The sequence below is a fragment of the Euleptes europaea genome, chromosome 16, assembly GCF_029931775.1.
Source record: "Euleptes europaea isolate rEulEur1 chromosome 16, rEulEur1.hap1, whole genome shotgun sequence".
NCBI classification, from domain to species: domain Eukaryota; kingdom Metazoa; phylum Chordata; class Lepidosauria; order Squamata; family Sphaerodactylidae; genus Euleptes; species Euleptes europaea.
The window spans coordinates 21280752-21293096 of NC_079327.1; the positions used below are offsets into that span (position 1 = coordinate 21280752).

The following is a 12345-nucleotide window of genomic DNA, read 5'->3' on the forward strand; positions in this document are numbered from 1 at the left end:
TCACATCTGAGTCTGTGCATCTGGTACAGTCCCATTTTCATGTATAGGTTCTTTCTTCTCCTTTTTTTCTTCCTCTACAAGTTGAGCTTCGATCTCAGCTGGCTCCACATAGGTGTAAAAATAGGCCATGATGGCAAAAATAATGGTCACCGCAACAAGCAAACCCGCAAACAGAACATATTCTGCCCACTGTGGATTAAAAGGGGGAAGAAAGGATTTTAGTGTTTTTCTTAGCACAGTATGCTACTTTATTAGTAAAGGGAAAAACCGATATGGGTTAGCTGAAAAAGTAAAAACGAATCATATGACTTTTAAACTTGCTCCAGACATTACTGCACTGGGGTTGCTGTCATGAGAATCCAAACTATATGGGCAGCTTTCTGCTTGTGCCAGTTAGCATTCACATAGTTCATAGGTGTGGTTTAGGAAAAACCTTGCATGTGGTGGGGGGAGGTGTATGATAGCATTAGATCAGAGGTCGAGGCGATTTGGTAGAATTCTTTCTAGTACAATACACACCTTTAGACTTCTTCAATTTCCTACAAATTTGGCAGAAACTCTCCACACTTGTTCAGGCTTTTCAGTGATAAATCTAACAAAGGCAACTACAAAACCGTGGTTTACAAGAGTCTCAGGGTTCCATATTAACTATCTTATATTCTAATAGGGAAGTTGGCCAAATCTTTGGATACTTAAATCCAGTGACTGGAGCTGTGAAGGGGCAAGCCAGCTTTTTCTACAAACCTGAAAAGGGCCCCAGATTTGCAGAAAAATGTGAAATCTGCAATTCCATTATAATTACAATTCATCTCTAGACTGCAGACCTCACAGGGTTGTTGTGAGGATATATAGGAGAGGAGAATATAAATTGCTTTGGTCTTCACTGTGGAGAAAGACTAGTTTTGCAAGATAGAGGCTGCAGAGGGGTAGGGTTGCCAGGTCCCTCTTCGCCACTGGCGGGAGGTTTTTGGGGCGGAGCCTGAAAAGGGCGGGGTTTGGGGAGGGGAGGGACTTCAATGCCATGGAGTTCAATTGCCAAAGTGGCCATTTTTGTCCAGGTGATCTGATCTCTGTTGGCTGGAGATCAGTTGAATTAGCAGGAGATCTCCTGCTACTACCTGGCAGTTGGCAACCCTACAGAGGGGGAAATGGAAAACTTAAGTCAGAGGGGCAGATAAAGGTAGGTTGACTGTTGGGTGAGAAGGAGATAGGGTTGCCAACTCCAGGTTGGGAAATTCCTGGAGTTTTGAGGGGGGAAGCCTACAGAGCATGGGGTTTGTGCAGGGGAGGGACCTTAGAGAAGTCTAATGCCGTAGACTCCATTCTCCAAAGTATCTATTTCTTCCAGGGGAACTAGGGTTGCCAACCACCATGTGGGGGCTGCAGATCACCCAGAATTACAATAGAGACCAGTTCCCCTAATCTAATACAAACCAAAAATCAAGGGAAGAGGGAAGGACTTTCCCAAACAAATTTAGGAACGTCACAGCTTGTTTCTTGCCAGCCATAATGACCGCATTACAAATTCAGCTTTCTAACAAAACTAAAATTTTGCTATCACGAAGTCACACAATACTCATTTGTGCCAATTCTTAACCAGACCTTACATCCAAATGTAGGGCTTGTGTTCTAACACAGGCTTCCATTTATTAAGCTTTCTATATTAACACTGACTTCAATTTACCTGTTTGCTAATTGTTGTAGCTCCAGCTATAATAAGAACAATTATGTTGCCAATAGCCACAGTCAACAGCCAGCCAGCTTGCAACACAGACTTCATATTGTTGGGTGCCTGTGGAAACATATATATATAATATATATATAATTGAATTGTTTTGCATATTGGTACTATGTTTCAAGTCAGAAACACACACACCACAACCAGATATTTTTCAAATGTGGGGTTCTCCCTGAGTTTGCAGAAAAATGTGAAAACTAAAACAACGACAAGGATAAGGGGGGGTTAAATCCCCACCCCATTTTTTTTAAAAAAAGAACTGAGGTGAGATGGTCGTCGGCAGCCACTCCGGGCCTGGGCATGCCAGAGGAGGAGGAGGAGGAGGAGAATTGGTTTTTACATGCTGACGTTCTGTACCACTTACGGAAGAATCAAACTGGCTTACAATCACCTTCCCTTCCCCTCCCCACAACAGACACCCGGTGAGGTAAGGTGGGGCCGAGAGAGTGTGACTAGCCCAAGGTCACCCAGCTGGCTTCATGTGTAGGAGTGGGGAAACAAATCCAGTCCACCAGATTAGCGCCCGCTTCTCATGTGGAGGAGTGGGGAATCAAACCTGGTTCTCCATGTTGGGAATATAATGCGAGTTCCATTTCTGTCAGAGAGCAAAGAGTTGTTTGTATTGATGTTCAGACAGACTCAGGAATATGATGTCATGTCATTGCAACCTCTAGTGAATTAGTCAGCAAATCGCCATTGACCACACGTCCCTGGGTCGGGTCGAATGTTTTAGGAGTAACCGCTCTCCTTTGTTTAAGACAGGAAGAGAAGCTGCCCCAGGCAGTGTCACACACACCTTTGGATTTTACAGAAGCAGCATGGATCGCCTCTGCTCTCCCAGGAGCAGAGAGGGTCGCCATTAAGCTTTTAGATTCCTGCTAGAGAAATCTAGCAAGTTTATAGGAAACTAGATTTGGTAGTAAGGATTGGATTTGTTTTTATCCCAGTTTACCCTTTCCTTTTAGATAAAGTTTTGATTCTAAAAGAAGGAAAGACTCTGTCTGTCTATTTGTGTGCACTGAATGACTGTAACCTGACCATAATCACACGATCTATGGGCCTAATATCTAACCAGATCAGAGTCCACTGCTCCAAACCACCGCTCTTAACCACTACACCATGCTGGAGGACGCCAGCAGCCACTCTGGGCCCAGGCACGCCAAAGGAGGACACCGGCAGCCGCACCAGTCCCGGCGTGCCGGAGGGGGTAGGTGAGGAGAGCAGCAAGGGTGAGGGTGAGAGAGGTGCCAAGGGTTGATGTAGGTGGGGTGATCAACAAAGGTGGTGGGTGATCAGCAAAGGTGGACGGCTTCGCAGTCACTTCCGGAATGATGGTTCAGTGTGAAAAATTCAAAAAAAATATGTGGGGCAATTCAGCCTGGAACGTGCTGCTAATTACCAAGCATAAATGGCCTTTATCTTCTGAAGTAAAGTCACCTACCTGTGAATATGAAAATGATAATCCCGTGACTGAGAAGACAACTTCAGCACAAGTAATAATGAAGTACTGTGGGATTTGCCAAGCCATACTGAAAGTGTTGGCTTGAATATCTTCAACATATGTGACGCTCAACACAGTGTTGTTACACTGAAATCAAAACCAAATTCCATATTAATGCACGAAGTGCTAAAATGTTTTGTGTGCTTAAAAAGACAGGGTTTTTTTCCTGAGTGTCACACACATAGCCATAAAGATGTCTAACAAGCTCCAGCAAAAATCCCCCCTCTACTCAAGTTGAGGGAGACCCAGATTGTACACATGCATTTAGATTGTGAGAGAATTTTACATAGGCAGCTCCCATGAATGAAAATAATTACATTCTAAGTATGTTAACAGAAAGTATGTTAACATAAAATGGTGAGTCACAACTGCTACTTCTATATACAACTAAATGGGCATTTGAGTCCTAAGGCACATCTGTCTCCAAGCCAAATACCCTTTGCTTCAATCACGTCATCTTATGCCAGCAAAACATTTGGCACAATTCTTGTATAGCAGTGCAGCAGTTCTTAAGAAAAAGTTGCAAGAAAGCTAAAAGCTCAATTATATATAATCCATGTATAATAATGCAACTAATTTTTAGTGGGAAAAACAGTACCAACTTCAAGGGTTGCTTTAATTTCAAAAAAGATATGCAACACAATTCTCAATCTGCCTCTGTGTTGCTGTTTTTACAACTTACCTCTTTTACTATAATGGTATAAGCACTACCATACCCAAATGGCAAAGACTGTGCTTCACAACTCTGATTGTCAGTGATAACTTTAATCGGTTTTCTGGAAGAAAAAAGTTAATCTACATGACTAATTTAATTCACATTGTTTTTTTTAATTCCCGTAACTGTTACCTTATTGAAAGTTTTACTATTGCCTGTTAACATTTTAGACATCATCCACAAGCTAATGTTGCCTACATACTTGAGGTCAACGGGACAGATTCCTGATCTTAAGGAAGTGCTAGGAAAAATATCATTTAAGATGTGCATAATGAGCAATGCAACATTATAAAACATCAGTGTTACTAGTGATGAAAGTCAACATTATTCCATGGCATTTCCCACTTCCAGAAACCATAGACACGGATTCAGGTTCACTGATTCAATTTACTTGTGAGGAAAGACTTGGGTATTTATAAACATTCAGGTTGACTCTGCAGGAAGGACGCATGCACATACACAAGCAACACTAGGCCGAAATCATCATCAGTTGAATACCCGAGATCCTAAAATGCTGTCCAGTAGCCACACAGAAGCATTTGGGTTACAAGTCTGAAACTTCCTTTGGCCAAACTCAAAACAACGGTTCTTTTAAAATACTGACCAGCAGAGTTCAGGTAGTTTCAATAACGTTGTTTTAGAACACAAAGCATTAGTCATAGGGTTGCGAGGTCCCTCCTCGCCACCAGCAGGAGGTTTTGGGGGCGGAGCCTGAAGAGGGCGGGGTTTGGGGAGGGAAAGGGCTTCAGTGCCATAGAGTTCAGTTGCCAAAGTGGCCATTTTCTCCAGGTGAACTGATCTCTATCAGCTGGAGATCAGTTGTAATAGCAGGAGATCTCCAGCTAGTACCTGGAGATTGGCAACCCTAATTAGACACCGTCAGCAAAGTAATACAACAGATATTTTCTTGCTTTCCAAAACACTCAAGTAATCCAAATCAACTTTCAACTGTGTGTATAAAGTGCCGGCAAGTCGCAGCCGACTTATGGAAACCCACTAGGGTTGTCAAGGCAAGAGACTAACAGAGGTGGTTTGCCGTTGCCTTCCTCTGCACAATGACCCTGGTATTCCTTGGTGGTCTCCCATCCAAGTACAGGCCAGGATTGACCCTGCTTAGTTTCTGAGATGTGACAAGATCATGATAGCCTGGGCCATCCAGGCCAGGGCCTAAGCAGTACAATCCCGAAAACCCTCCCATACTTTCACCTAGCTGCAAGGCTTAGGGTTGCCAGGTCCCTCTTTGCCACCGGTGGGAGGTTTTTGGGGTGGAGCCTAAGGGGGCAGGGTTTGGAGAGGGGAGGGACTTCAATGCTGTAGAGTCCAATTGCCAAAGCAGCCATTTTCTCCAGGGGAACTGATCTGCTGGAGATCAGTTGGAATAGCAGGAGATCTCCTGCCATCACCTGGAGGTTGGTAATCAAACAAGGGCTACAAGTACAAAAAGGAGAATGAGGAATCAAAACTATGCACTTGTACAAAGCTCAATAAAGCACATACACTATGCAGTTGCAAACAATTCTATTCAGAGGAGGAGCCTCTAAATAAAGACAATATCCAAGGAATATACAATCAAGAGCAAAAGGACGTGAATTTCACAATTCAAACAACCAGCAGGTAAGTGTACATACAACAATTATTTTTCAGGCACATGCGTTTGCAAATTGTAAGTCCAATGATGGTAAATTTGCCCTGTTGAAATTTACCATCATTGGACTTACAATTTTCAAACCCATGTGCCTGAAAAATAATTGTTGTATGTATACTTACCTGTTGGTTGTTTGAATTCACGTCCTTTTGGTCTTAATTGTGAAATTCACGTCCTTTTGCTCTTGATTGTATATTCCTTGGATATTGTCTTTATTTAGAGGCTCCTCCTCTGAATAGAATTGTTTGCAACTGCATAGTATATGTGCTTTATTGAGCTGTGTACAATCACCTGGAGGTTGGCAACCTTAGCAAGGCTTCCTGAGCTCACACTACACCACTACGTATTTCACTCTGTGTCGCCAGCAGCAGTTGCAGGGGGAGAGGGAGTCAGACTGAAACAAAGGTAGATGAGAGGGAAGAGATTAAATACCACTTCCCCTACCATCACAGCTCTGGTTTTAATTCTGCTCCCCACCCAGCTACCTCTGTATTTATGCTACCGAGTCACGAGCGTGGCTGGACAAGGGGAACACAGCATGATTACTGAAACCTCCTGGTACTTATTAGCCTAGGGGCTTCCAACATGCCTGAGATCATCTCCACTGGCTCAGCCAGGACATTCCCTGGGGAGTGAGGTAGATGGTACCCCAGCAAGAGCACTAACCTACTGCAATAACAGGCCTCGGGGAGGGGCTGTGGCTCAGTGGTAGAGCCTCTGCTTGGCATGCAGAAGGCCCCAGGTTCAATCCCCGGCATCTCCAGTTAAAGGGACTAGTCAGGTAGGTGACGTGAAAGACTTCTGCCTGAGACCCTGGAGAGCTGCTGCGGGTCAGAGTAGACACTACTGACTTTGATGGACCAAGGTTCTGATTCAGTAGAAGGCAGCTTCATGCGTATTTTCATGTGTATTTTAACAGCCCAGTCATTAACCTATACCATGAAAGGGAGGAAAGGCATGGCCAAAATATCTTCTGTAGTTCTCTTTTGACTCCTCCCCTCCAGTGGCCTTTATGGCTACCAACACGTGGGTGTCTGTTTTTCGCCTCCCAGCTGCCTCCACCCAAAGGATTTCCCTTATAAAACTTAAATTTCCTACAGAAACCAACCAACTCACAATTACCAGTTAGTGTGAGATGACCATTAGATGTGGAATGGAAAACAGCTTCAGAAACCAAGATGCTTAACACCTTCCCCACCCAACAATAATATTCACTCCTCCCAATGCCGTAACTTTCAGACCCACATATTATGAATACTCTGTTATTATATAATAAATTATTAGGAGATACCACCAGAAGTCCCACTATCCCCTCTCCTGTACTCATATTACCCCCTAAAGTAACAACACCCACTCTTTCCAAAACTAAGCAGAAGCTACATCACTGGACAGAAGCGTGGGCACCAAGACAAAAGGAAATAGCTGAAATACTTACACTCCTCTTTGGAAAGATGAATAATTGGTGGCAGAGAAATACATCACTTCTCCAAAATTAACACCATCCATAGTAATATTTATGGTTGAATTCAAGCTGTTTATAAATCTTAAAAAAATAAGATTAAGGTATCAATGTTGTACCAGTTTTATTCAGCCTTATGGGTACTGAACAGTTTTGCCTGCAGTTTCCACGTGCATTTATAAAAGGACTCCCATGTGATAAGTGAGTTTGCTGGAGCATCTCTGCCTGCTGCTAGGTAACTACAGTTTGTCGGCTTTTGTAGTCCAGGTTCTAAATCCTGCCGCTTCACTGATGCCTCTATGAAATTTCAACCATTATCTATTAATAGTTTAAATTTATACCCCACTTTTATCCCCATCTTTGCTGCTATTCCAAGATAATAAAGATGATGTCTGAACAAATGCATGGTTCCTGAAGCCACCCCCCGCCCCAGATACTCAGTAGAAAAACTTTGAGATTAAGCATTGATGTTGCTGGGACTGTACGTTAACAGCTGGATTTTAAAGTTTGATTAACTAACTAGACCAGCTCAGTATTTCTAAGGCCAAAACATAGCATACCTATTTGCTAACAAACAGTGAAATTTTCTTTAGTGTTGATCATTAACTCAACAGGCCTTCAAAACTAAACTCCCTCCATAAATAAGACCTGGAATTGCTTTTGTGGACTGTTTTCCTTTCTGCTGGACTAGTCCATATGGTCTGGGTGGCCCAGAATATGGTACTCCATAGGCGGTTGGTGTAAATCGACCTTCATATGCATCAAGTTTCATCTAACTAGCCAGTCCTTAACTCTCCCTTATCCAGTGAAAAGCCTTTTCATCTAAGAAAAGGAACCTGAGGACTTGGACGTATTTTGCCAGTAGGAGACAAGTTCTGTTGACAGTTTCTAAACAATATGGAGCTATCTTCCTAACTCTCCTTGGGTTCTGTCTGAACCGTGATTCCAGAAATAGCCAGAAACTTAAACCAGACAAAGTACAAAACTTGTTACGATCACACACTGTAGTGAGCCTGTAAGCCTTCCGCAATTTTTAGTGAATTTTTAAAAAATTTTGATGAAGAATGTCCACATTATATTCTGCTTACTCAAGCTCATCATATCTGAATAAACATAGATAACATTTTGCTCCTTGTATAAGAGGACTGAAATACAGCAGTGTGGCTGTCCCAGGTGGTGGCAGCACTACCAAGATTTTTACAGGCTTCGGGACTCTTTGACAACAGCCATCATTCCACAATGCTGTATTTCTCTTTCATCAAAATTTATATTAGAAGTTGCTGTTACACTGGCACGGCAATATGTATTTCACATGGCAGCCCTGAGATTTCCTTACTGACGTTTAACTTCTCTTGAGTTAATACTGTTGAGAGAATGTTTTTAAAATTCAGTATACTGATATGCCGTAAAATCACTACATATCAACCTCTAACAAGAACGCGCATAGCATAGTTCTCTCTGTTCACCATCGCATTATTTCATAACATATGAAAGAGCAAAGATACTAGGCTGGGAACTAAGCATTACAGCAGGGGAAAGGATGATGCCAAAACTACAGGCCTAGTAGGCCACAGTGTGAACAGACTGCTGGACTTGCTGGACCTTGGTCTGATCCAGCATGGCCTTTCTTGTGTTCTTATATCTCCCTTCTCCCTATCAAAATGTGATAGGATATTGCAGGGATCCCGCAGCTACTTGGTATTCCCTGTCCACCTCCATGGTTCCAGCCAAGACCCCAGGGCCAGCAAAGGCCTCAGATGCAGAGAAGGGAGGGGGTTAACTGCACGTTGTTCCATTTCTTCTCTTCCCAAGTCTTCCCTCTGCCCCTGGAGAAGACCTGGAGCCTCCTCCCCAGCCTGCCATTTGGCCCTTAATTGCACGCATACCCAACAGCCGTCCCTAACCTCTCACACCTGTTCTCCGTTTGCTTGATAGCTTAGTTGGTCTGGCCCAGCTGAAGCTGCTTCTGGCAGCTCCATAAAGGGCTGCTTGATGCTGTGCAGGAGCTATGCATCGCCTGGTGTGGCAGCGCTGATCCTCTTGCCATCTGGGTGCCCACCGAAACTGTCAACAGCCCAAAGGTTGGGACTGGGGTAATGGCCAGTTGGGGTTATGGCTAGTTGCTGGGGTTATGGCCAGTTGTTGCAGACCTGGTTAAGTCCAAGAGAAGGTCCGGCCCCAGTCTGATATCAACAGCATTGTGCTTAGCTCCCCTGCCCCACAAGATAAGTAGAAGGGAAACATTCCGTAAGATGATGTCACTGGACACATTAAGGATCCCTAGATGCTATGTGGGAGAAACAGGAACACAGGACTGGATTAGCAGCATCCTACTGCATACTGTAACAGTTTCCCACTGAGCAAAAGCATGTATCTGAAGACTTTTTAAAGATGAAAAGCACCTAATAATACTTCATATATATGTAAAATACAGTTCATATTACCTGATTTTATTGTTTCCTTGCTCCGGCTTTACTGTGAGACCGTCCACAAGCTGGTGAGAAAAGATAGTGTAAGTAAGTAGAGCACATGTCAAGATGTAGAATCTTTTGCATCAGATATGATAGTTGAATGCTTGCATGCAGTGTCGTCTGACAGTTATTTTTATTAACATTGCCTATCTCATGATTTAACGAACAGGAATGCATTGCACAAAGACTGCTTAACTTATATTTAGTGAAAAAGTCTTCTTTGAAATTTACACATTCCAAACATAATGAAAGAGTACAGAAAGGGAAGGAACTTTGGGGAGGGGCTGTAGCTTAATGGTAGAACATATGCGCTGCACCCGGAAGGCCTTGGGTTCAATCCCTGCCATCTCCAGTTAAAAGGATCCAGTAGTAGATGATGGGAAAGACCTTGACCTGAGATCCTCTGCCAGCCAGAGCAGACCTTGACAGACAACTTCTTATGTTCACTGAGAGCATATATACAGTATTCTAATTATGGTCTTAAGAACAGTGCACCCATAGTGTTCCTAAGTAATATTTATGTAGTTGGAAGTGGGAGAGAAAATTCTCACCCACTCACACATACCTGTGCCTTAACCACAATTAAGTGTTATAACATTACCAGTTCCAGAGGAGTAAGCTAGGTTAGTATGTTGAAGAAAAGAACAAGTGCGTTTTGGCAGCTTAATTTTTTTTTCTACACTTGATCTTAGCCAAAAGGCTGAGAAGCTTAATTTTTTTCTTCATAACCACAGATGCATAAGGCTGCCAAATGAGAGATCCTCTACATGCATCTGATGAAGTAGACACCAGTTCACAAAAGCTTAGCCAAATTTTTTTTTAATGGGTGGTCTTTAAGATGCCACAAGACTGCTGTTTATTGGTACCAATGTCAGCCACAATAAAGGCTAACAATGTGCCCTAGTGACCAATATCTGAAACCAGTTATTCACCAGATTATAATCTTCGTTTGCCTTAGCCATGGTTAAAGATTGATTAAACAGTCAGAAGAATCAGACTATTTCAATTTCTCTCACACGGTTAGTTGAAAGACTATCATGCGTACATTGTATCAGTTGTACTAATTCCTGCACAGAACTAATGTACACATACACTCACAACATTTATAAATGCATACGTTTTATATCAAACAAAAAATAGCAAAGAGAGCATATCAAAACAGAACAGTGACACTAGAGGCTGGTTTCTTACTAGCCATTAAAATATTTACCAGTTCAGCCTGGATCCCAGCCACGTTTGTTATTTCAAGGGTGTGTCGTTCTTTTCCCACAAATGCAAACTGATTGATTCTCATTTCAGTTCCATATCTCACACTGATGTAGTTTAAGTCTGCAGTGTCAAAAGAGAGGTAGCCCGTCTACAAATTAGAAGAATGTACAGTTAGTCAGTAGCAGCCCTTACATGTTATCTATAGATTTATCCAGACTACTTCTGCATTCGTAATTCTGCAGATTAAATAAATTGTTCTACTTGAAGATTGGCACAAAAACCCATTCCTGCCTTTGATTTGCCAGAATTGTTGCTATTAGAATAATTGGACTGTTCGGTTCCTCTCCACTTGTTTCTAATACTTACTATCTAAAAAATGTCAGCTCCCTGGAAAAAATATTTTGATTCCCAAGAATGACTCCAGTGACACTGAATTAATTCCCAGTTTGCTGTCGTAACATATTCAAAGGAAGAATAACCACTTTGGTTGTAATCCATCTGAAAAAGACCTAGAGAGACAGTGGGCTTCAGCTGAATGTGGGCGGGGGGGAATCAAACTGCTATTTTGGGATGCACTACAGAAGCAGCAAACCCAAGACATGAAAAATTATGCTTTGCTTGGGCTGTTCTGTACAATTTTTCATTGTGACAGTTTTAAGTACAACAACACTGGAGTAACTTTAAACAGAAACATGGATGGGTTAAGTATCTACAAACTGGGTCAAATCAGGGGAGCTTAGAAAACAATGAATGAGATTTAAGGCACACTTGGCAACAGTCTTGAAATGTCTAAGCTAAAAAAAAGAAATGGATAGTTGTAAATTGCTATGATTACAGCTCTACTTTGCACGGAAGTAGGGTACACCCCAAAATACGTTTGATTTACCTGTTTTATTATTTCCATTTAATCCCATTTTTACTCAACTCCCCAAAGAAAACAATGCATTAAAATAATTTAAAACCTGTGAATAAATTATGGTGTTGTTCAAGACCACTAAACTCTACATATAAATGGTAGGAATATAAGCCTACTGGTATCAAATTAACAGAAGGGAAAAAAGTGTATCTTACTATATAGTTTTGAAGTTACAGTGGAAATTAAAAATAATCTTAACTTACTGATTTAAAAGAAGTCACATTTACAGATGTTCCAGTGTTAAAATGAACGGTTGCATTGCTGTTCCCCAAGTTTATTACTTTTATTTGGGACTCGCCTAGTTCAGGAAATGTTGGAAGAGTTTTCTGTAGGAGAGAGAAACAAAGAGATGCTGTGTCAATATCAAATGTGATCTATCAACATCCACCTGGAAAGAGAAACAACAGTAATCTGTCTACTTTCAAAGAGGTTGTCATAAAAATGCCAATGCCTATATCCACAGCCACCTTAATGTCCCGAGCAAGGGAATCTCTGGTACGCTTCCTTTATTCTAAACATCTGCTACCCATTGGTTCTTGTAGGTTATCCGGGCTGTGTAACCGTGGTCTTGGTATGTTCTTTCCTGACGTTTCGCCAGCAGCTGTGGCAGGCATCTTCAGAGGAGTAACACTGAAGATGCCTGCCACAGCTGCTGGCGAAACGTCAGGAAAGAAAATACCAAGACCACGGT

At 42.2% G+C, this 12345-nt stretch overlaps 1 protein-coding gene across 1 annotated transcript in view; it reads right to left on the bottom strand.

Annotated features, from left to right (window-relative positions):
- LOC130488464 (solute carrier family 15 member 1-like) overlaps positions 1 to 12345 on the bottom strand; it is a 60936-nt gene continuing 48591 nt past the window's right edge. Inside the window, exons 17-24 of the mRNA XM_056862138.1 lie at positions 11858 to 11980; positions 10740 to 10886; positions 9503 to 9552; positions 7035 to 7142; positions 3922 to 4015; positions 3180 to 3326; positions 1685 to 1792; positions 1 to 189 (exon numbers count right to left, since the gene is read on the bottom strand). Of these exons, the coding sequence (XP_056718116.1) occupies positions 1 to 189; positions 1685 to 1792; positions 3180 to 3326; positions 3922 to 4015; positions 7035 to 7142; positions 9503 to 9552; positions 10740 to 10886; positions 11858 to 11980 (966 nt within the window). The remainder of the gene's footprint in view (positions 190 to 1684; positions 1793 to 3179; positions 3327 to 3921; positions 4016 to 7034; positions 7143 to 9502; positions 9553 to 10739; positions 10887 to 11857; positions 11981 to 12345) is intronic.